Here is a 24,537-nt window from a genome sequence, read left to right on the forward strand (position 1 = left end):
AAGATACGAGGGTGTTTTGAAAGAGAAAAGGTTGGAGAAGGGGAGTGAAGCAGACAGATTTTATGCTCGGTGACAGATGAGGCGGCTGTCTGTGGAAGCTCCCCCAACGCGGGCGAGGCGCGTCTGGCTGCAGAAGACGTGCTGTTATCAAGTGAAAACGGAAACAGGAGCTCGAAGGTCCAGGCTACGACAATGAATGCATGATAATGGGCGCTGCCTTCCCAAGCAGGGCTCCTGAGATGGGAAATGCTCCCCAGAAATGAGACGCTCCGCACACAGGTGCTGTCATCAGGTTCGCCATCACCCCCCCCCCCCCACTGCCACCGACTCCCCTGGAACCCGGAACCGACAGACCAAACTGAGAGGGCAAACCTTTTCTGTTTTTTGGTACAAAATCCATCTCCTTCCTCATTCTGAAAACACACATTTTCAACGTCCACCTCCTTAGCTGACTAGTTCTGCAACTCCCGCTCCTCAGATAATGGTGTTGCTACACATCCACTGCACTGGAAATTGGCGGGAGAGGAAGGGGCTCTGACAAGAACTTGGGGGAGCAGAACTGGATCGTGGGGAGCCACCGCCCAGGATCGCCTTTGGCGCTGCCTCAGGGCAACTGTAGGAGCCTGGACGAGCCATTTCACCACTGTGCTTCGCCACCTCACTTGTTAGAGAAGGGTAATCACGTTACCTTCCCTCAGGGCTGTGCTGAGGGTCACAAGAGAATCTGCCAAAGTGCTCAGAAGGGTGTCAGTCGCAAAACAGAGCCCAAAATACGGTAGCTATTATTACTCCAAGAACAATCACAAATAACCACACTCGACAGTGACTGGTAAGTGGCAAACTCACGACAAGCAAAGCACAAGTCCAGCAAGTGAGCGCTCGGCAGGGGCGGCCGGGGCTGGGGGACACAGTGGCCCCATCCAGCATTCCAGCCAGGTCTGCTCAACCCCCCCACCCAAAGTCCCCTCCTGGCCTGGGCAGGGGTGGGGGGGCCCAGGTGAGGGGGTCGAGGCGGTGGGGCGTGGCTTGGGTAATGAGGCCCTCACACGGTACAAAGCATCAAAGGCGCTGTGAAGCAGCTTCTGTGAAGGGTGAGCGGCAAAGCGCCGGGCAAACTAAGGCACTGGAATTTCTTAGTAGTTTCACAGCACCTAATACAGTATCGTGTTTAAAATAAGTATTCAATTGACAATTCTATTTTCGGAGACCTGCAGTGGAACTGCTCTCAAGCCTGACGTCCTGGGTAAGAAATATCTCTGCCCATCAGACAGACAATGAGGGGAAGACTATCTGAAACGCAGGAAGATTTCAGAAAGCCCCCGACCGTTTCTGAGAACCCATGGGCAGAGGTGGCCTTTCTCCACTCTGGCCTGGGGGAGGGGAGACAGGCCCTCTTCCCCACATGCCAGGCAGGGTCTGCTCACCAGGTGCTCCTCACCCCTGCAGCCTAAGCTCCACGCAGAATGAGCTGTGCTGCAAGCCCCCAGTCCCCAGCCAGAGCCCTGCGACCCTGGGACCGTCCCAGGGCCCAGCAGCGCCCCCACCCCGGGCCATGCCCCCAAGGCAAAGGTCCCACTTACTTCTTCAGCCACTCCACGATGTCCTCGGCTGTGGACCCATAGTTCTCATACTGGAACAGAAACCGTCCTTTCCTGCGGAATGCGGAGAGACAACGTGGGCTCAGTCGGGGACACAAACGCCAACAGGGAGGCAGAGGGGAAGCAGGGGACTTACTCAAAATAGCAGATGGTGGGGTAGCCACGCACGTTGTACTCTTCCTTGATGTTTTCAAACTCTGAGGGGTAGATGTTCATCCCGGCGAGCACCTGGGAGGGGAGACCAGGCCTGTGCACCTACACCTTGTCTAGATGCCGCCCGTGCAATCCTGCGCGGCGGAGTCACTGGGGCCGACGACCCAGAACCCCAAGAGGCAGGCGTCTGAGCCCAGTGCTGCCCTCCACAAGTGTTCCCAGCTACCTGCCCTGCATGAAGAGCAACCCCAGGCGAAAGCAAAGTTGTCAGGGCTGAAGAGAAACCTGGCCTTGCTACCAGGTTCAAGCCACACCAAGAATGAGACCAGTGCCACCCAACCATGCCATTGCTCTGCCCACATCAACCCTGGCTGCACTCGTGCCCTAAGCAATGGAATGTCCACTCGCCACTCCTCAGTATTCTCACACACCTGCCAGGCTGGCTTCTTCATGGCCTCAGTCTGTCCAGCATCGTGCATGACCTTCTCAGATCTCACAGCTCGTATGTGGCCAAGGAAAATGTGGAGTCTCGAGACGACTACGCACCACCGACCTGACTCTCCTTCCTCTAGACCTTGCCAGGCCACACCAACTCTCTCCTGTTTGTGACCATCCCCTCCAGTCTAAGCAATGAGCCTGCCTGATTGGAAGACAGCTCCCATTGAGGTGGCCTTGAGCACATCATGCATTCTGAGAGGTCCTTGCTTGTAGGCGTGGATAATGAGACTAGCACAGAGCTCTTAAGAGGACTGAAAGAGCTGGACCATGTTATCTTGCAAAACTGATGCTCAATAACTGCCAGGTTTTCTATTTTCTACCCAATTCTCCTCGCAATGCTTATGACCCCTCCATCCCTAAAGGCATCTAAACATGTCTTTCCAGCTGTTTTATAAATCTAGCCACAATGCCTGGCACAGAGCAGGTAAACAATACACACTTACTAAACACTGATTTCCCCCTCCCCCAGCCCCTTTGGGGATGCTTCAGGGAATACAGAAGAGAATAGGCCCGAAGTAGAATGTACTAGAAGCCCAGAAGCGCTCTAAAACCTACTCTGTTCATTTCCCTGGACCAGTTCTGCAGCCTGTTCCAGTAATATTTGTTTGCTTTTAAGTTCTTTTCTTTTTTTCATGTCTAATTGATCTCCCTAGAGTCAGTGCTGTCACCTCAAGATTAATCTTCCACATCTTCTTCCTTCATGACATCACCTCCCTGAACAAAACCTCTCAATTCTATCAAATATGGACTCAAAGACTATATAGTCCCTAGCTCACATTTCACTTTTTTTTTTTTTTACAATACCCTTAATTGTATACTTGTTAGAGTCTAGATTTTTATTCTTCCAGGAATAAGATAATTTGGACTTCTGCAAGGGAGGAAAATGGCCTGTTAGCTACCGAAGGCACCTTGCAGACAGGTCCTACACCACAGAAGTATGGAGCAGGGCACAGGGATCAGGACACTGGGTCAGAAACCGACTCCCTGTCTAAGAGCTGCATCTCCTTGAACAAGTCGCAGATGCCTCTGTGCCTCAGTTTCCCCTGCAGCCACAACATGAGGTTGCTATGAAGTTTAGATGAGGTAATACAAACAGAACCCTCAAACTACATTAGCCGCTTTCATCAATGGTCAGCGACCGTAGTACTGCTCACTGCTCTAGACACACGCTGTGCTTTGCTGGCCCCTGGGTGCCTCTGGGCCAGGCTCAGGAGGCCCGGTCCTCACCTGGCTACCATCCAAGGTGCATCCATCCTTTAGAGAAAAGAGAATCGTCCTTCCCTGGCTGCCTTTCCAACCACCTTGGCTTATGGTGAGTTTTCTTAATTCTCTGAGTTGTTGCAACAGTTTTGTATCACTCTGGGATCATTTACTCATTGATGAGATAAATATTTATAAAAAAAAATATATGTACAGAGACTTTTTCTAGTTTGTGAGACTGACTGAGGCAAAAGTGGTCTCCTCTGCGGGGTAGTTAGGGCCACAACACCTGCTGCCGAGCCGGCCCTGGGCCTGCTCCGCCTGCACCACCAGCTCCTCCTTGTGCGCAGTCTTCCTGCCAGGATGATCTTGGAAGATACGTGAAGGGGGAAGCGTGAGAGCGAGAGTTCAAAGGAGTTTAAGATTTCCACAGACATTCCTGGGAGGGTAAGAGGGAGGCAAGACAAGACATGGCCAAAGAAATGGGGAACCTTTAGTTTAACTGGACTTCAGGGCACACAGACAGCGGCAGCAAGAGAGGACATGAGGGGTTCACTGAGGTCACCTTGGTGAAGACATTAAGGCCTGAGAGCCAGGCAAAGCACTGACTTTTATCTGGGATGGCTTACATTCTAGACAAGGGGTGGTGGGGGCAAGGGGAAAGGGGAGTCGAGATCAAGATGCCGAGCAAGCGGTCTGACACATGGTACTGGAGCTTAAGTGGAGGATTCAGGCTTCATGAAACTGCACTTGCTGAAACTATGGACGTCGATAAAATTTCTGAGGGACATACCATGACAGGACAAAGAGCACAGTGCCGAGCACTTACGCCAAGGCGTTCAGGAGACAGGAGGAAGGTGGGAAGCAGACCCTTGGGAGGACCTCCTCTCAGTGAGTGGAGGCGCAGAGCCGTGGGGGAGGGCCAGTGGTTCGCATCTGTCAAGTGCTCTGTCAGTGACAAGCTATTTCCACACACATCACCCGCTGCTCGTCACCACAGCCCAGTGCAGTGGTCACGTGATTGGCATTATCATTCCCATTGCACAGATGGGAAAACAGGGGCTCCGAGGCTAAGGAGCCTGCCCAAGACATCCTAGCCAATTAGTGAAGCCAGCAGCAGAGCCTGATGATCTGCACAAATCTGTCACCGTGATGACCCAGTGTTTACACTCAAGTGGCCAAGGTTAACAGACGCCTGGGCAAAGCTCAAAGGCTCAGTACAGACATTAATAACTGGCAAGGCCAGGGGAGGAGGCAGATGGGGGTAGGGCTGGTTCTGACGGCTTCTCTGAGAGCAGCAGTGATGGCTAGTGAGGATGTCAATTAGCAGGAGTAGATGGGACAGACACCAGTGATTAACCGGACATAAGGACAGCGAAACAGAGGCAGATCTGAGTCTGGAAAATAGCAAAGGCTGTGCATCGCTGACCTGGCTTGGCTTCTGTCTTAATGGCATCATTAGGTTGAATGCCTCCCAAGAACTCTATAAAGATTTCTGACCCTTGCCACAGACATGCTAGCCAGAAAGTGATCGAGATGAGACAGAGACGCTAATCCAGTTGATTTCAGCAGTGGGGTGGGGATGACCTTTGATTTCTGGGGACTAGCAGTCCCTTTCTGCCCTGTATGTGAGGACTGAAAGGTATCCCTTCCTCCGGTCATCCTCTTTCTGGGGAGCCCTGGCCTCCAGAGGCCTCCGGCAGTGGGTAGTTTCAGTGGTCATCAGGACCATGGCCTTTTATGTATCTACGAAAGAGTGAGAACGTTTCAAAAAATACTTTCCTACGAAACAAAGGGGAAAACAGAACAATGCACACCCTAACAAGAAAACACAGAGGCAAGGAAATGGATGAGTTCACACAATACCGATGCCTTTGGTCACCTGTGACTAACACCTGGCCACAGTTAGGATTGCCCAGCAAGGCTCTCCAGGTACAATCCCACTGACTTTTCTATGACTGTCTGGGGAAAGGAGGGTCACCTCTGATATTTCTTGACCTGGGTCCAGGTAGAGAAGCAGATACTTTTTTTTTCTTCCTTTTTTTTAGATGCGGGTATTCTTTTATTTTTTAAAGATTTATTTATTTGTGCATACAGAACTGGGGTACAGGCCAGAAGTCCAGGGGTGGTGAGAGGCTTCACCAGAGACAGAGTGGGGAGCAGAATAGGCAGACCATTGAAGTACGCTGCTGAGGGGAGGCTGGGATCGAACTCATGCGGAAGTGGCGTTAGCTTCTTAGTGCTGTGCTTTAACCCCCTGTGCCACCAGGGAGGGCCCAGAAGCAGGTATTCTTAATTCTTAACACAAGTTATTTTCAGGACTCACTTTGCCGAAAAGCCCGGTGTGAGCCCAAGGCCACAAATGTCCTTCTGACAATGCCTCTGTCCATAATAACTGTTCCTCTCAATTCTTTAAAAAATGGGATCATCACTTTTAACGCAATTGAAGGCCTTAAAATAATATATACCAGGAGTGGTATACCATTCATTCATTCACCAGCACTGGGTATCTCCTATGTGCTGCAAACTGCATGCTATACTGAAGAGACAGACATGAGTCAAACACCCCTTCGAGAAGCTTGCAAATCAAATCATAATTACTGTCAATTGATAAACCGAGTGATCTTGAATAAACGCAAAGATGGGCAGGCCTGGTCAAATGGCAGGGACGTGGAGTGCAGGAAGAGCCTGGAGTTTGGCAAACAGATGCAGCACTGTCCAAGAATCTTCCAGAATGTGCATGTGAGGCAACAAATCCAGGTCTGCCTTGATGGGGTCAGTCAAGGTAATCATTACCCATGGGCATGCAGGGTAAACTGCACAGCGCAAGAGTTGGGAAGTTGAGCCAGCAGTGTACACGGGGACGGGCAGGGAGCACACTGTGGGTAATTAAGTGTTTTCTTCAGGCAAAATAATCTTAAAATATGATGGCTACTGAGGACCCAAATGTAAAGTGAAACTTCCTCAGAGTAAAGTATGTGTGCCCCAAGGCCAAACATCTCCAGGCGAGTTACTAAAAATTCATTTGTAAGAAATAAGCAGGACCTTGGAGTTGCCCCTGAAATGAGATCGAAAGGAAAAGTACTGATTCTTTGCAAACCCAGAGCACAGTCCCTAGCAGGGCCATCACAGTGCCCAGCTGCTGCCATTTAAAGTTCTAAAGTTGGCTTTGAACTAATCACCAACTTAATTTGATCAATAAAGATCATGACACAGTTCTTCTTCTCCTGGCCTGGGGAAGCCCCTGGAAGCCCTGGGGGAGTCAGGGATTTTGGCCAGACCCATTGACTTGACTCCTCCCTACAACCTTTCCTGACGGGAGTATGGATTTTTCCATGTTCCCTAGAGGAGCTAACAGTTACCTTTCTGGTGCCACCAAAACCAAAATAAACAAAAACACAAAAATAAAACAATCCCAAACCTGTTACTCAGGGTAAGTGCAAAAGTGGACAGACACAGCACAGAAGAAACAAGCCTGGCAGGGTAGGAAGGGGAAAGAGAGGTGACCAGGACAGCTGGCGACCAGGCCTCTCGGGTGAGCTCTGACCCCCTGGTGTCTCCCCTTTCTTGCTGATAGTCCTGGTTGCCCCTATTACTCTGAAGGTCTTTCCTCAGTTCCTCCTCCTCCTCCCTGCCTGCCCTCTGCAGTGCGCATCCCCAAGATACACTCATCTCCTGTCTGCATCCCATCCCCACCCCCACCCCCCCATTCCTCAGAACACTCCCCCTCAGAAAAGGTCGTGGGCTCACACTACTGGCTGAGTCTCTACTGGTTTCCACTGTTCTTCCCACCACACAGAATCCTGAAAGCCTGAGCAGCAGGACATGGCGGCTGCCAAGGGCCAGCTATACTTCAGGCCCACCACCCAGGACCTCAGCCTGCTTTGGAGTCCAGCCCCAGCCCCAGAATTCTGGAGCCTGATGGGCTGCTGTGGGCCCCTGACCTCCCAGCAATACATGCGCTCCCTGCTGGTTTCCTGATTTGCTCACTGGCCTCCAAAAGGTGCCCAACCCTCTTAGAGTCTTCCCCACCCACCCCGCCCTCCCTCCACTGAGTCCCCTGGTGAGAAGCCAGAGCCTCACTTACAGAGTGGCCTCGCGTTTGGGTCGCAGCCTTCTGGAAATGTGGCATCATCCTCTTGCACATGCTGCACCCTAGACACAGGCAGGAGCAAAAAAACAAAGTCAGTCATCATGGGTGTTTGGCCCTGCACTCACCTCTACCTCTACCCGCCAAGCATTTGTCCAACCTCCAGCAGTTCAGGGCCAGAGGCAGAGGCCCTGGCCCCAGAGAGTTACAGCGTGAACTGAGAGGCGTAGCAGTCACTCAGCACAGTGTCGTACTAACAAATGTGACACAGCTGGAGAAGGACAGAGCGCTGAATAACTACAGCTGATAATGAGTTCAACAGGAATGCGGAGACCCAGAAAAGATACGGAAATCACCCGCTTCGTGCACAACTAGAAGCCTCACTGCCTTGTCAGGAGCTGCCAAGGAACCCCAGTCAAATGCCATCAGGAAGAAAATGTACAACCACAAATACAGTAACTTCTGGGAATCTCATGCTTCTTTTCGTTCATTAACAAGGATAATCAACGCAGTGACTGGAGGCCAGCCGCACATGGTGGGTGCTGGCTCTGGCCTGTGGGGAAAGTACTCCGAGCAGACGGGAACCCAGGTCTCATCTCCTGCCAATCTGTGGGGCAGTCACCTCCTTTCTCTGGGCTGTGGCTCCATATGGCAAACATGTGTGTGCAGGGGCGGGTGGGGGGAGGGTGGATGAGAAACCCCCAGCTCTGTGGTATCTTTGACTCAGGGGTTCTGTGCCCCACCACAGATATCCTCTTCTCCTGAGGTGGTGAAACTCTCAGAAGCCCTGGGGGATTCGGAGCCGAGACAGCCTCCTAACACTCTGACATGACCTGAACTTCATGTAAACCTGTTCCTTCTCTACAACCAAAACAGGCTACCTCTGGGCACTGACACCACAGGACATAAGCTCCAGTTTCTCGCAGACAGGAATTTTGACAAGCCAGCTGTTATCTTTCTGACCGTGGCTCCGCTGCAATCCAGGCTTGAAACGCGTTTGAGGGCTGCAGAAACTAAAGCTGCCTGGAATCTGGCATTAGGCTCCATCTCATCTCAACAGGACACAGCAGGGACACGGCCACACAGTGGCAGGTTGACAAGCTCTAATCCATGTTAGGTTCACGCCTAGTCAGACCATGACAGAGTCATATACATCAGAGAGGTGCGCCCATCGGCCCAGATACAGACATTCGAGAACTGTAAGCAGATCGGACTCCCTGGGGCCACCAGAATCTCCCTCTCTGGCACCACTTCTACCAGCCAAGATGCAACACTGGATATTTTGACATATCCAAGTCCAGGGCTTCCTCCCCCACATTCCTGTCAGGCACACAGATAGCCACACACCAGCCTACTAAGCCTGGACTTAGGTTCAGGGTCAGAGTCCAGGAGACACAGGCATGCAGCACCTGCTGTGAGGTGACTCAGAGCCCGAGTCATGGCACCTGCCCTCAGAGCACAAGACTCACAAACCTCCAGTAGCCGCAGCCCCACAACCACCGTGAGAGGGGATATGACACTTGCCAGAGAACACTGTCCGCACTGTGGGGATTCACAAATAGAATAGAAACAGGAAGGACATGCCATCTCCTCCAGATGCCCAGGCTCCACCAGGTGGACGCCGGTGGACGGGAGGCCACAGAGGAAGCAGCTCAGCTCTGGGGAGACTGTGACCAGGCTCTAGTGTGACCCTAGGTGTAGACAGCCCGAGTCTCAGCTTCCCTGCAGCTGAGTGGAGACAGCCCCAGCCCCGCAGACAGAGCAGAGCCCTGAGGCGGCAGGACTGGGACCCGACAGGGGACGCTCAGTGGACCAGAGCCCTAAGAGTTTGCCTCCTTGTCCATGGTAGAAAAACCTGTCTCCTCTTCAGGAAGGAATATAAGGGGAGACCCTTACAACCCCTCACCCACTCTTTATGACAAGATGGGGGGAGTTTGACTCCTACTGGGTCGCATTCATCAGTCAGGACCTTAACTGATGGCCTGTCCCCACATGTGTGGCTGCTGCCTGTCTGCAGCCTGAGTGACATTAACCCCCACACTCACCAAACAGTTGTAAGAGGCCAACTGTCCCTGTGAGCTGAAGCCAGTGGTTCTGGGGAGAGAAGTTCCTGAGAGGAACAGGAGGAGATGGAAGAGTGAAAGGAAGCTATAGACCAAATCAGCTTCCAATTTAACCTTATCAAAAATAGCTGGTACTACAATCCCTATCTGAGTTTATCTTTCAGCAGATTTAACTGAGAGACAGAAGAGGTAAGACTGATTATCACCCTCGAATTTCAAAAGTTATGGAACTCAGCCCTTCCATTCTCCCATTGAGAATATCTACTGAATAAACAATACGTCCTGGGGAACCACAGTCCTTGACCTAATTAAAGACTCCCACTGCTTTATCATTGACCCCAATGTAGTCAGAGTCCTAAAAGACTTACTCCAGTGAAGATGTTGGGGTGTTTCCCAGGAATAAGCCTAGAGATGAGGTGATGAGAGCTGGACTGAACTAGTATGGTAACAGTCCAGACACACAATTGCTTCAAAAGCAACCAGGAATCCTAAAATTTCCTGACACCTAGGAAGCCCATCTGATCCAAACTCCCTACCCTCCATCATGGCAGGTTTGAACTTTATGCTCTTGAGCTTTCTCTCTCCCTCCCCTGGTACTAATTGCTCTGTGACACCTACAAGGAACCTAACTCTCTACAAAGCTTTCTATTATATAAAGATAATAGCTAGCTTGCCTCTTTCCTGCTGTGATGAGTAGTAGGATGGGCGCGCTGCCAGACAGCCCGAGTTGTGGGAGGGGGATGGCACACACTCAGTGCCAACTGCTAGTGAGCCGACCTCTGTAAGTGATGAACTAGTGTCAGTCTACTAGGACCAGCCTGATTAGACCTTGTTCCTGCCTGGTGACATGTACCGTAAACTCTCACACACACTGCTTGGGTCTCACTAAGCAGTGTGTTGAGTCCAGAAGGGCTCTGAGATAAACAAAGGAGGTCTTCTCCTCAAGGGGCAGCAGAGGCGGGAGAGTCCTAAAGCCCTCCCCGCCCCCCATGGCTGGGCAGTTAACAAGATCCATCGGAGGGAAAACAAAAAGGGGGGCACCAAACAATGGTAGAGATGGGAGGGCCTTTCTTTGCTCAAAGACCTCCTCAGGAATGGGAACTGAGGGCTTTCGAGAGGAAAGAAAAGTCCAGTCACACCCCTGGCAGCCACTGCCAGGCCTGGGCACAGCCACCTCCCACCACATAGTTCCTCTCTCCAGCTTTTCGACCTCTGGCTGTCTGAAGGGCACTTGCAGAATCACAGCCCAAGCACCGGGCACAGGCTTAACTCAGAGCTTTTCAATCTGCAGGCCCAAATATTGCAGGGTGGCCCAGACACGATAAATCTGGAGGCCTTTGGGATATACCCTCAACGACTCAACTTTGCTGTTTCAAGCATGAGAACAGCCACAAAGTGTAAACAAATTGGCTGTGTTCCAACAAAAACTTATTAACCAAAATGGCAGCAGCCCATGGGCCATAATTTGCTGGTCCTTCATTGGAGGGTTATGCAGTAGTAGGAATAACCAGTAACTTCATAATAAAACAGAACTGAAAAGAAAATATGATGTGTGCTATGTCTGGTAGAGTGGATGGCAAGCAGTAAAGGTTACCATGGTTTTGTGAAACTTCTGTTTCAGGTTATTTATATATAATTTAAGTAACTATATAGTTCTGGGTTGCAACATAAATATTTTTAATGCCGTGAAATGCAATCCAAAAGTGTTAAAACCACTTCTCTGAGCCAAACCCTTCTCTCAACGGTATAGAAACTGAGGCCCAGAAAGGGGAAGGGCTCAGCTGAGGTTGCTCAGCTTGCTGGTAGCATGGCTGGAATCAGAACCCAGGTCTTCGGTTCACCTCCGTGGTCCCTCTGCTGTTCCCATGGCCCTTACCAAATACATAAAGCTGAAAACAAATATTGGGCTCTCTGTCCCCCTGCTTGGATCCCCCAGCCCCTACTCTGGTGGCACCAACAGAATCAGAGATGCACAAGCTATTGCCCAGAGGCAGATGAGGCTGTGGACGGTGGGCAGCAGTGTGGCCAAGGGGCTGCAAAGCAGCAGCAGGACCTCAGAGAGCACGTCCCAGATCAAGGCAGGGCTCCTTCAGGGCTCACAGCAGATAGCAACGGGGCTCTGGGCTCACAGGAGGAGAGGGGCAGGGGAAGGCGAGAACCTGGAGAGGAGACCCGAGTTGTGGCTAGGTGGAGCTCAGGGTGAAGAAGGCAGAAGGATGCTGATTCTTGTGAGAGAAAACAAAGGTATGGCTAGCAGGAGGCAGGTGCCAGATGAAGAGAAGGAGGCAACAAGAAAGTATCTAGACAGAGAGATGGGGCGAGTGATGACATCGCCGCTCTGAGTGAGAGGCCTGAGCCACCTCTCTTCCCCTCGCCCCACTGCTAACTCTGGCTTGGAAGAATAGGTCACTCACAGGGTGCGTAGAACATCATCAGCAGCGGCTTCTCTTCCTTCTTCAGGAGGCGTCTGAAGTCCTGAGGCACAAACAGATAACACCACAGGTCACACACAATAACAGAGGGACGGAGCACCCCTTCAAGAAACCCGCCATGCTGGGAGGAGCAGGGCAGGCACTGACTTGAGGATTGGGGGATGCAGTGCACAGCCAGGGCATGTTAGGAGCTGGAAGAATCTTCTGGGAAAGACTGTCCAGATATTACCTGCTCCAGGCCACCCTGAAACATTACGGATGAGGAAACTGAGTCCTCAAGGGGCCAAATGGTTTGGCAGAGGCCACCTGGAGGGATGGCCTTGCCTGGACCAAGCAACCGGCTCTACTTCCAGCTCCACCTGAACAACTTGAGGGCCACATGCCGCCGTGTATGTCCCGTGAGGCTATTCACCAGGCCACTCATTCGCCTTGCTCTATGGAAGGCCTTATTGTGGCGAGGGTCACTGTTTTCATGTAGCCCTGACTTGGCCAGATGAGGATCTGCTGGTAACTAACCGGGGGATAACCCTGGCTGGCTAACCCCTTTCCCACCCCCACTCACCACCATCAGTGCGTCCCCAAGGCGTCTGTTGTGCTTACAGGAGCGTGAGGATAAAGTGTGTGCAGACCCATCCCACCCAGAAGGTTACAAGCTAACTGGATCATTTAGTGCCCGGCACCTTCTTAGGCAATATGTAGTTATTTGTTAAACAAGTTCTATATATGTAAAAGGGCAAACGGTCACAACAGCACTAAGGTAGACACTCCAGTGTAAAAAGGGAAGGAGATTTATCTCCCAAAGAGTGGCCAAGGATGTTTGGAAAAAGCAAATCGATCATGGACTGCGGGGACGAACCATGATAGAGCCTATTTTGATCAAAATAAGTTCCTCTAATCAGTTTCCACGGAAGGAAAAACCACAGAGGTTTTTTTCTTTTGAATAAAGAAAAATAAGAGGAAATTTCAAACTGCATCCTTTCTGGCAGCAAAAAAGCATTAGACAAATACATGATAGTACATTAATCCCACACAATGGAATACAATGGCATCATTAAGAGCAAGGGAGAGGAATATTTAGTGTCACAATAAGATGTGCACATTACATTAAGTATCTGGGGGGAGCAAGTTACAAAACAGTAAATAAAATGTAATAACACTTTTGTGAGTAAAAATATTTATGATTGGGCCCTCCCTGGTGGCGCAGCGGGTTAAAGCACAGCACTAAGAAGCTAAAGCCACTTCCGCATGAGTTCGATTCCCGCCGGCCCGGAGGTGACCACATGGCGCGGCAGACCTCTCCTGACCCGCCCGCTGCTCCCCTCAGCAGTGTACTTCATCAGTCTGCCTGTTCTGTCCCCCACTCTGTCTCTGGTGAATCCTCTCGCCGCCCCAGAGCCTCTGGCCTGTACCCCAGTTCTGTATGCACAAATAAATAAATCTTTAAAAAAAAATATTTATGATTGTATTACACTGAAAGCCTGGACAATGAGGGAAAACTCCAGAGTGGGCATCTCTCGGCAGGAAGGACCAGAGTGGTATTTCTCCCTTTTATGTTTAAGCTGTATTTTCTAAATTTTCAATGATGACTAGGTATTAAAATTTTCCAGTTAGATTTTTTAAAATACCAATATTTTGTGGAAATTGAAAACATTTTATACTAAATTCTGAAAACATTTTCTCTTATTTATACAATTAGAGGGCTAAGCCTCTCATTCTAACGCAGATTAGTAACCAAGTTCTTGATCTCTGGCCTTTACTGAAGAGTGAAAGATGAAAACACTTTGAAAATGACTTCTGGAACCCCTGGAGATGAAGTTTGGTAATAAGTCTAGGGAGAAAAGGTTTTTCAGAGTTTATAGTAATTTGGTCTCATATTCAGAGTGCTAACAAATATTATATTACATTCAAAGATTTTGAGCTACTTTCACTAAGTGTGGAATTCTAAGCTTACAAGTATGAATTGGCAATTTAAACTTGAATTTGGAGTGTGAGTTATTTCATGTGATGACCCTATCGGTAGGAAAGCAGCTGTACCTGAAACATTCACACGAGAGAAAACAGCACAGTGTAGAACAAGAGGAATGCCTATAGGTATGGGGAAAATTCTGCCTGATATTTCTACAGTTGCATGAAAACAAGCTTAGGAATTTCAGGAGATGAACATTTGGGCAAGGAAGGTGGCAATCCCTTTCCAGAGAGGCTGAAAACACTTGCTATCACATCCTCTCTCCAGGAGACAGGATCAGTTTAAGTCGTCTGTGTTCACCTACCCAAGCCAAAGACACGCAGGTGCACAGTCCCTTAAGTAGAATCCCCAAACACCCAGTTGGCTGATCCATGAAGACCATATGATCCCTCCTTCAGAAAGTATAAATGGCTCATTTTCTTTAAAAGACAGCGATTTTAAATGAAAAGAGTGAGGCGGCAGAAGACGATAAAGCTATGCTTTAATGCTGTCAAGGTAAGAATGACTGTTCTCCCCCCATCTACAGAAAGCACTGCTTTCCTCACTGAACACTTGAAATGTGACAAAGAAGTCTGGCCTAGCCCTCTGAAGGCACAGTCAAGCAAAGAAGGCATAGGGGTGTGCACGACACAAATACAGGCACACAAGCAGGTCAGACGGGCTGGCCACTGCGGGGGGGGTGGGCGTGTACAGAGGCCACACATCAGAGCTACCGTGTACCCCCAAACCTCACCCTATCAAAATCTGGAAACTGAAGCTGAAGAAAGTAAATAATTTGTTCAAACTTACACAGTGATACAGAATTGTGGAAACCTGACCCCAGTCTCTGGAAATCCAACTCAAATCTCTGAGGTTATTTTTACAAAGAAAAAGCAAAATTCACTTAAGAAAAATAAACCACAAAGCCAAGTCCCAGCAAAAAGCAGATCACATGCCAAGGAGAAGAGTTTTAGATTACTATTCTTGTAAAGAAATCTAAGCATGGTAAAATGCATCACATAAGATGGTAAAGAATGGAGACCGCTCTCAGGAGCCAGCCTGCGATCTCCCGTCGGGTCTGTCACAGAGCGGGGATGCAGATCGAGCACCAGGACCCAGACCCAGTTTCCCGGAGAGGAAGCACAATCAGTGCTGGACACTCCATTCCTCCATTCCTCGGGCGTGCCTTCTCCTGACTCTGATATGATGAGAGGTAAATTACCTTTTCACTGTCAATGTGGACAACATCTTTGGCTCCGGGATCTTCCTCCCATAGTGGGGGCCCCTTCGGATCCTTCAGAAATGCCACGAAGGACTGAGGAAAAGTTAAGAAAAGGAAAACACATTTTAGCCAAAGAGGTCAGAGGTCGAGAACCTGTTCTCACCCTGCCCAGAGACCCAAGTGCCTGGAGTGGGCCCAGGTGGCACATGCAGTGGCATCACGGCCCTAAGCACGCACCACGACCAGGCTTTTTCAATCACGTAACCTTACTGTGGTCAGCTGATCTGCACTCACTATGCTAATTCATGGAAATCTGAGACAACTAGTGGGCTTATTCACAGACACACTACTGCTTACTGCTTCTACTAAGCTTCATTTCCGCCACAAAGTCTCTCCAGTCCAGTCCTATCACATTCTGACTCCACACGCAGGTAATCACACCGACTAAACACCTCCTCGGTGTCACATGATGTAAACCGCCTTGGGGGTGCCTTAAATTCTGACCATCCTCTGTGGGGCCCTAGCAGGTAGCCCATGGGGCAGGGTGTGCACCTCTGTGACCACTCTGTCGCTAGACTTCTCTGCTTGAAGACTTCCCTCTGGACTGCCTGGGAGGAAGAGCTGACATACACCTTCAGGATGACGGGCTTACGCTAGCCTTTGTCACTGGGAGAACTGAGTCAAATCCATACTTCCTTCGGAGAAGACGCGTGCCAGTGGTGTGAAGGGGCAAGGCCCTGCGCTCCAGTCCACCACACGTCACTGGTCCTGGACAGAGGTTTTCCTTTCCCCTCAGATGGCAGCTTTGGGAAATGGTGCTCAAAGTCAGCAAGAACCAGGAAGAGGCTCCAGAAACCGACTCAACTCTATCCCCCCAACCTCGGCTGGCCTCCATGTCAGCACAGGCTTCAGTGTCTCCCAGTTTGATGAAGACAGAATCTGTTACTTCTTGCCACACTGACCAAGCGCTAGTGAGCAGAAGAGCTGCGTGTGTCTATGTGTGTTAGGGAGTGGGGGCCTGAGGTGAGAAAGGAAAACAACCTCTGGGCGGGGCTGTGCACCCCAATCACTGGTCACATGCTGAGGACTTCGGTGAGGTTGTTTCTGGAGACTCCCATTTGGAATAAGCATGGGAGAGTGGGAACGAGCCAAGATTTGGTAGGATTTCATTCAGATAGTGCTCCCTGTAAGTCCAAATGGAGCTGCAAAATGCCTCCTGGCAAGAGAAGGGCTGATTCCATACAGCAAAGGCAGATCCACCTTTTCTCAGCCCCTTTTCAAAGCCTCGCTGTGACAATATAAGCCAAAATGGAACTGGCAGGGCCCCACCTACAGCTGCAGAGGCACCTGCCAAGCGGGGCCATGTGAGTAAGAGGCTCACAGGTGTCCGTCTGCCTGCTACAGAGACCTGGTGACGTGATCTCAGTCTAGGGAAGACAGAAGATTTCAGGGGTCTGTTAAACCTCAGACAAGAAAACACTTAGTGTTTTCACGCTCAACCATTGTTTCTAGAAGGAAGAAATTTCATGGTTTTCAGGCAATTCTCCATGAAACTGTTACAGGGTAGCCCAGAGTGAACGAATTATCACCAGGAACCCCAAATAAATTAGGAACTATGCTCTTTGGGGACCATGTGCCCACACCAGCATGAGATAAGTTAAAAGGTTCACAGCCTCCCCATTCCCTACCACTCTAGGCCCTGCTTCGTGTCAAGGGAAAAAAAAAAAAAAAAGATGAATGTTCATAGAAAAAGAAAATAAATTACTTCTTTTTATGTAGCAATTGAAACATTCATACTAGTAATCTTTTTGCTTTGTAGGAGGAGATTATTCTTGCTTAACTCAAATTGATAACTAACAAGATGTTGGGTGGAAAAGTCTCCACCCATCCTGCTCCACGAGCAGCACCCAGGACCCACCCTCAGCCAGCCCATTCTAGAGACCTGAATCCCAGGGAAATGGCCAACACCACACCTTAGTACTCAGTTCATCGTCCTGGCAGGGAAAGCACACGCATGGCCACAGGGCATGGGGAAGGTCATCAGAGGGCCACATGAATTTCAGCTCCCAGATACCAGAGGCCTTAGCACTTAGACATGCCAAGGATGTTACTGGACAGACTGCTGACAAGCAAAAGGCCACTTACAACACAGAAAGCTCTTTGAGTTTCTTATCCACACTTAATCTGGCCCCTGGAATCAGTTAAGGACCACAGTACTGTCAGAACAGGACAAGAACATCAACAGCCAGCGCCTGGGCCTGCAGACCCTGTTCCCGTCCTGCTCCCGCCCTCGGCTCCTCCATTTACCTGGACAAAGTTGCTCAGGGGAAACCTTGAAAGGAAAACCCCTCCGTGACAAGGGAGTGCTGGGCTCAGCTGCTCCTGTTGGAAGCAGAGCTATCCTGCAGTCATGGGGACTCTACTTTGTTCTTGATAGCCTTGTGGGCTTTGGGGACCCAGAACGCCTGTCTCTGCGAAAGACTCTGATCTTGTACAATATACAGCCCATTTCTCCAGCTTGTTGATGCAGAAATCACAGAAAGATGTGAGCAAGCAGATTCCATACATCCAGGCTTTGTAAAGAGGGGAAAAGGGCCAGGACTTGGCCTTTCTGACCCAGGCCAGCTCACATCATCTGGGATCCTTGCTCCTTTCTTGCAACTACAGTTCTGAGCAGCTGCAATCTGCTCTATGATCTCATGACTAACTCTTCTGAAGGCCTGGCCCTGTTAAATATAATCTCAACATAGTCTCTGAAACAAAACAAAGAACCACCACCCTCTTACCAACACCACGTTAGTACTTCCCTTACCCCACCCTGCTCACTCTTGTTCATAGGGGAGCATGTATTCTTCCCAAGGATTTAAGTTGATGTCTTGATACAACAAAAGTGGGGTTAAACAACTTTAGTTAGATTTTTTCTAGGTGTCTAAGTGGGTGTGATGATGATGAGTAATCAGGCTAAGTATATATAAAGCAAAAGCTGAAGCAACTTAAAAGAGAGTCGGTGTTAGCAGATAAACAAGAAATGACCGAGGAAATGGGGGAGCCACACAGGAGGTGTGGCGCACTGATGGCTGCATAGACAGACGGCAAGTCAGGGAAGAATAGAGACACAGATGAAGAAAAAGAGACAGGGAGAGGAGCACAGGTTCCAACCCAGCGTGAGAAGCGGGAGAGTCAGAGAGAGTGAGTTTGGCACGTGTTGGCACTAGGAGCAACAGAGGGCCCCAGAAAGGCAGGGGAATGCCACCTGGAGAGAGGTAGGAGCAGACTGATTTGAAGAAGAGAAAGTGTGCGCTGGAGGAGGAGAACCCAAAGGCAGTGGGAGAACTCAAGGCTGGGGCAGCTGCTTTGTGAGAACAAAGTCACAAGATTGCCAGTTACCTGCACTGATGCTCTGCATCTCCATCTAAGTCAGATTATAGTGGGGACTGTCTCAGTGACATCAGCCACAGTGGGCTACCGGAAGATGGGGGGGGGGGAAGGCACAGCAAAGGGAGACTCAGGCTTGCGGAGGCGACAGGCGTGACGTCACGTGCCTCACTGGACCACTGCTGATAAATTTATCGCCTGGGCTGGACATCCTCATGGTATTAACAGTCACAAACTTTTCTAGATATTCTGCTGACATATGCTCTAGAGATAAGAATCCCTCAGGTCATTTGGAAGAGCTATTTGTGCAATCTCAGAGAGAACCTGCCAGACTTTTGGCGTCCATTCAGACTCTACTTCTGCTGAGAATGAGGGAGGTAAATTTACCTTAAATGTCACAGCTCGGTTATATTCAGTATGAAATGCACCATCCCTGTCAAATGAGGAGAAAGAAGTGTTAACTGTAAGAATGGTTGTGAAATTATATACCTTTGGTTTCCTGCAGCATCTTAATAAGATGTAACTACTGAACACAGTTCAGGATTTTTTGGTAAAGAAATAATTGTAAAAACAGAAAAGAAAATCATTCTGAAATAAAATTAATCGAACTAAAAACCGCTATTCACCGAGAATACCAATGAAGCTTCAGCACTGACTTGGAAATTGGAAATGCCCACGTGTACTTACTGGTAATGGAATAATTCGACCTTTTTGTCCTTTGGGCTCAGGTCAACTTTCATCTTCTTGCACAATTTTCTACTCTCTGCGTCACTGAAAGACACAAATGTCGGGAACCATTTGTCACCTAAAGTCCTCACATAGATGTTGACAGAGTAAAATATTCTGGTGGCCTCACAATAAGCCAGGTAACTTGGCCTTCTCAGCAGCAAGTGGGACCTCACTGATGGGCTCTCACAGCGCTGGAGCAGGGAGTAGCCAAGAGATACAACTGGTCAAGAAAGAAGGGGCCCAGCAGACAAGTGCTGCCCCGCTACCTGCAAGGGGCCGCACAGAGAGGTTTGGACATGAGTCCCCAGAGGGGGTGGACAGTCCGTGCTAAGGTGCAAAGTGAACAATGAGTATGGATCAGTGGTTGTTCCTTAGAATCACCTGGGGAAGCTTCAAAAAATATTGACTCCCCCTGGCCTTCCCCAGATCACTACTTCAGCATCTCATCCTGAGACCCAGCAAGTGTTGTTTTTGGAGCTCGAATGTATGCTGCATGCCATCTGCTATTAAACCAGCTGGGTTGGGATAAAAAGGAGAAGTCCCACAGTGCTTAAGAAGTTATGAAACCTGACCAGTTCCTGACCAAGCAAAAAGGTGAAAGAGGAGCACTTCAGGGAAGGGGGCACCGCCCTCAGCCTCTGCATTATTAGCCTCAAAATTCTCCTACTGGAAACATCTGCTGGGTGCCACCCACTGTTCACACAGTGCTCATGCCCGAGCTCCTGTGATTGTGGTTCCTTCCTGGCGCACCAAAGGAACTCCGGTACAGGCGCTGGACCAGCAGCAGCAGCAGCATCCGGGAACCAAAACGTTCCTCTGTCCACTTAGAGCTGCTAAATCAAAAGCAACGTGCTTGAGCACTGTGTGTTAAGGAGCCTTCCAGGTGATTCTGATGCATGTCACACACAATCTTGCTTGTCCCCCACCTCCGTGAAGTTTGCTTGCCCGTGCCCCACAGTAGCTGCCTCAGGGAACTCGGTCACTATCTGCCCAAACACACAGCAAAGGTAGCACACACCTCACCTGCCTAGGGCCCTGCTGGTTACTTCGAGAGCCACTCCTCAGGTCTGGATCGCTCACCCTCGCCCAACAGCCCCTGTTGACTACAGCTCACGAAAAGCTGTTCTGCCAGCTAGGACAGCCACCTGAGGGAAGTCCCTCATTCCCCACCTGTTTACATACTGCACCACCTTCCACAGCCATCAGCTTCATACAGCTGTGCACCAGCCGCAGAACAGATGGGCTAATTAAACTATTCAGCTCAATGCTAAGAGCAACACTCATTAAGTGGACAAACAAAAAAATCATTTTAAGTGTAAATATGCAATTCACAATTCAAAGCAGGTCAGAATCTTAGAGGTGCAGGAGGGTCTGTGGGGGTGGGGGGGCGCGCCAGGCACACCCCACGTCAGGCCCAGGGTTCTCCCTCCCTACTTAGTCCCCCCTGTGCTACCAGCTACCCGCCCGGGCCTGGCACACAGTAGGGGCGCAAGAGGCGCACAATGGATTCAGAAAGGAAGGGCTGGCGGCAGTGCAATGGCTGCTCCCTGGACACCTCCAGGGCGTTTTATGATAGGGAGAGCCCGGGGAGAAGGGATGAGCTGGGGTGGAGAGGAAACCCAGAAAGGCCGAGAGCACAACAGAAGGCACTGTAGAGGCAGCCCACAGCATCTGGCTGCTGGGATCGTTCTGGCCCTCGAGCTCCATGGGGGCGCCATGCCCACCCCCACTGATGGCTGCGGCTGCAGTGTGGGTTTGCCTGTCCCGCGGGGCTCTGTGGCGCAGCCGCACGACAGGCGCCAGGCTTGCTGGAGAACAACTGTGTCCAAGGATCCCTTCCCTGTGGCGGCTAGTACCAGTGGGACTAAATAGGGAGGGAAACCCCTGAACCTGGGGTGGGATGGAGCAGGGGAGCCCAGGAGAGAGGGTGCCACTCAGGAGGCTTACAACTGCTCGCTTGGCCTTCTCCTGTCCAGCTCTATTCCACTGTGCTCACCTGTTTCTCTGACCACCTAGCGTCTGCCCAACTGTAGTAACAAGTAACGATGAGGGTACGGACCGAATCTCTGGTGCCCCCGGGCCTCCCCAGCCCCAGCCCGGCCTTCAGCAGGGCCACCAGGGGGGCCTGCTCAGGCCACTGTGCCTGCAGGGCTGCTCAGACTCTGCAGGCAGCCGGAGGGGAGGAGGCCAGAGCACGCAGGCTCTTCCACCATGCCTGGCTGGCAGCTTCTCCTGGGACAGTCACAAAGCAAAAGAGGGAGCGACAGGACTCTGTAGTTCCAGCCCCAACCCCTGCCTTCTCCGACAGAACCCCATCTACAGAAAAGTCTGGTGAGTTCCCCAGTACGGCAGCCCAGGCTAGAGAGGCAAGGTGCCAAACCTCGAGGCTGAGGAGTCGGGGCGGGGACAGGGGCGTTCCCATCTGTGCCTCGGTATGGAGCCCCCTGCCTCTGAGGCTAGCCCCCAGCCATCGGCAGTCCCCACTTCAGTTAAGCAGGTCACAGCTCTGACTGCCACAGGACGTTCTATACCAGAATCTAAGCAACCCCTTTCCTTCCCAGGAAGGTGCTGCACTCTCCTGCCCCTAGACACTCGCCCTGAGGAAGCGTGGGAGATGAGAGCCCCTTCTCTGCTATCCTTCTCGCCATGTCTGGCCCACGTGTCCACGGTCATCTCCCTCAGCAGCATCTGCTCCATGCAGGCCAGGCCTGTGTGGCTCACAGCTACTTCCCCAGGGTTCCAGCAGCAGCGGGCACAGAGCAGGCCCTGTCTAGTCTGGCTGGTGAATGAATGACTGCATGAATGAATGACGCTGTCTGCTTACTGCTGGGATGGGCTCTGCACTTCCAGCTTTCTGGGCTCTGTCTATTGAGCTCCAGGAACCCTGCCAAGTGATAGTGCTGACGGCAAGCCCAGATTAGCTCCCCTCATTCCTATGGTTCTGTGTCTCAGTGTGTAAGAGTGCGCATGTGCAGCTGAGCATGCACACAAGCACTCACACACACACACAAATTGTGCAGCACAGACAAGAGAAGTCCTAGGAATTCAAGAGGGGAGAAAAATTACCAAAGCCCAGGAACTCAAAAGGATCTCCACTGATAGGTGAAACACAATTAACTGATCTCTGATCTACTGGCTACCTCCTTTTCTACCTCGTTCCCTAGTCGGTGACTAAGGTTTCATGGGGGAAAGGAGACAAAGTCAGGGAAATCAGATGCTTTGCTGGTATGGAACAGGAGGAAGAACCCCATGGATCATGTATGGTAAGCCTGGCTGTGCAAAGATCCTCCCTTGCCCTTCTCCTGGCTGTCTGGCAGGATCGGCCGTCTACTAGAAAGCTGGAGCCTGCCTCCCTCTGCTCACTCATCACTGCTGCAGGGGCAAAGCGCCAAGGCAGGGCCGATGCATCCTATCCTGCCCTACACTGACCCCGCTCTCCACTGGCCAGGATGCAGAGGAGAAGATTACAGAGAGCTGCACACACTCCGCACCCCAGCCCTGGCCCAGACAGACACACACTGTGGAGGGGTGGGGGGTGGAGGCTGGCAGTGAGGGATGGCTGCCGCAGGTGATGGTAGTGCGCACCAGAGTTCCCTGCACAGTAATGATCACCCAAAGACAAGAGACTCACTTCTGAAGTCAGACCCAGGTATTAAAGGTGGGGAGGTGAGAGCAGGGAGGAAAAGAAACAAGATGCTGGAGGCTCAGAAGGGGAGGTGTGACCTTCACAAGTCGCAGTCTAAGTAGCCAGCCCTCCCTGGAGGAAGGCCCAGCTGCCAGCTGGAATGACTGCCGGCTTCTAATTGGCTCTGCCACCAGCCAGCCTGTGACCTCTGGCAGGAACCTTGGTTTCCCAAGCTTCAAAATCAGCCATCCACATGAACTGAATGGTGATTTAAATTCCTCTACTTGGTCAAATATTATGAAAGCATCAAGACCAGTCACCTACACCCTGATAGCCTGAACTAGGAGCCAGAAGCCAGGACGGAAGGGAGAGGCTGAGAAAGACCTCAACCTCCATCATCTCTGTCCCAGCCTCCCTCCCAGATCCTCACTTAGCCAGCTGGCATCGCTGTACCCACACAAACCATGAGCAGTCTCCGACAGCAGGGCAGAAAGCTCCCTGAGAACCAGAGGCAAGGCCCTCCACCTCTCCTGGCCCTTGGCTAACCAGCCCTGCTGGTGCCATATCACCATCCAAGAGGGGTACGTCTCTCCCATCTGCTAGGTCTGGCCCAGTGACCCCTAAGGGTGGAGAGAGTAAGATGCGAGTGTCCCCTCTTTAGAGACAGGAAGAAATGGGAGACGAGGAACGCATGAGAACAAAACATACTGGCAGAGTGACTGCTAGGTGCAGAGACCAAGGACACGTGAAAAGGGAAACCTTGGCTGGAGAGCCAACAGCAGGGCAGAGGGCAGCCCTGGGGTAACTGGACCTAGAACATGGACGAACCTTGGCGGTCACACAGCACGCTGAGGAAAGGACTCACTGCAGGAGGGATCCTCCTGGCTTGGCTGTTCTGCCTGCTACATACCTCAAGAATGCACATAATGAAGTATGAATTATGCAGCACGGTTCATAAAAGTGATGGAGCTAAGAGAGAGGAACGTGCCTGGCCTCCGCCTGCCTTACCAGCCAGCACAGTTTCTCCCTGCCCCTCGGCTGGGGCCACGTTACCCCCAACGAGTACACGGCAACGTGCCAAGCAATACCAGCCACCACAACCGAAACGTGGCTGTTCTTCTGGGAGTCTACTTTAACCCCACGTAAGTATAAGGAAGAAAATGCTAAATAAAAGAATTTTTAGAAGAAAACATAAGATGTCAAAACGTGTTATGTCTGTCCAAGCAGGCCCCAAATGCCGGGATGCAGAAAGCAGCATGCTCTGGGGAAAATAAGGCGGGATGGGAGAAAGAGTAGGGAGGAAAGAACATGTGGCTAGGTGATGACCTCAATGACCCTGGGAAAGGAAAGCAGGGAACACAGGGAGGGCAGTCGTGGCCCAGGAGAATCAACCCCAGGGATTCGCAGACGAGGCACAGCCTGGCTAGACCCCAGCTCAACAGCCCAGACAGCAGCACTCCACGCCGAGTCAGGCCGCAGGGCACAGGGGAAACCAGCTCCCTCACACACAACCAACTCCACAGCTGACAACCACCACCGGCCACCCCCAGCGTGGCTGCGGAGGTCTGAGCCAAGAGGCGGAGAGGGGAGACGGAAGCTGGCGAGAC

At 51.0% G+C, this 24,537-nt stretch overlaps 1 protein-coding gene across 1 annotated transcript in view; it reads right to left on the reverse strand.

Moving 5' to 3' along the window:
- Positions 1–24,537, reverse strand: part of PDIA5 (protein disulfide isomerase family A, member 5) — a 75,001-nt gene that overhangs the window by 23,116 nt on the left and 27,348 nt on the right. The window contains exons 4-10 of the mRNA XM_012734595.1: positions 19,264–19,347; positions 18,964–19,009; positions 15,202–15,294; positions 12,017–12,077; positions 7,537–7,604; positions 1,735–1,826; positions 1,581–1,652 (exon numbers count right to left, since the gene is read on the reverse strand). Coding sequence (XP_012590049.1) covers positions 1,581–1,652; positions 1,735–1,826; positions 7,537–7,604; positions 12,017–12,077; positions 15,202–15,294; positions 18,964–19,009; positions 19,264–19,347 — 516 coding nt within the window. The remainder of the gene's footprint in view (positions 1–1,580; positions 1,653–1,734; positions 1,827–7,536; positions 7,605–12,016; positions 12,078–15,201; positions 15,295–18,963; positions 19,010–19,263; positions 19,348–24,537) is intronic.

Source organism: Condylura cristata, unplaced genomic scaffold (genome assembly GCF_000260355.1).
Source record: "Condylura cristata isolate star-nosed mole 26May11 unplaced genomic scaffold, ConCri1.0 scaffold00003, whole genome shotgun sequence".
In the NCBI taxonomy this organism is placed as follows: domain Eukaryota; kingdom Metazoa; phylum Chordata; class Mammalia; order Eulipotyphla; family Talpidae; genus Condylura; species Condylura cristata.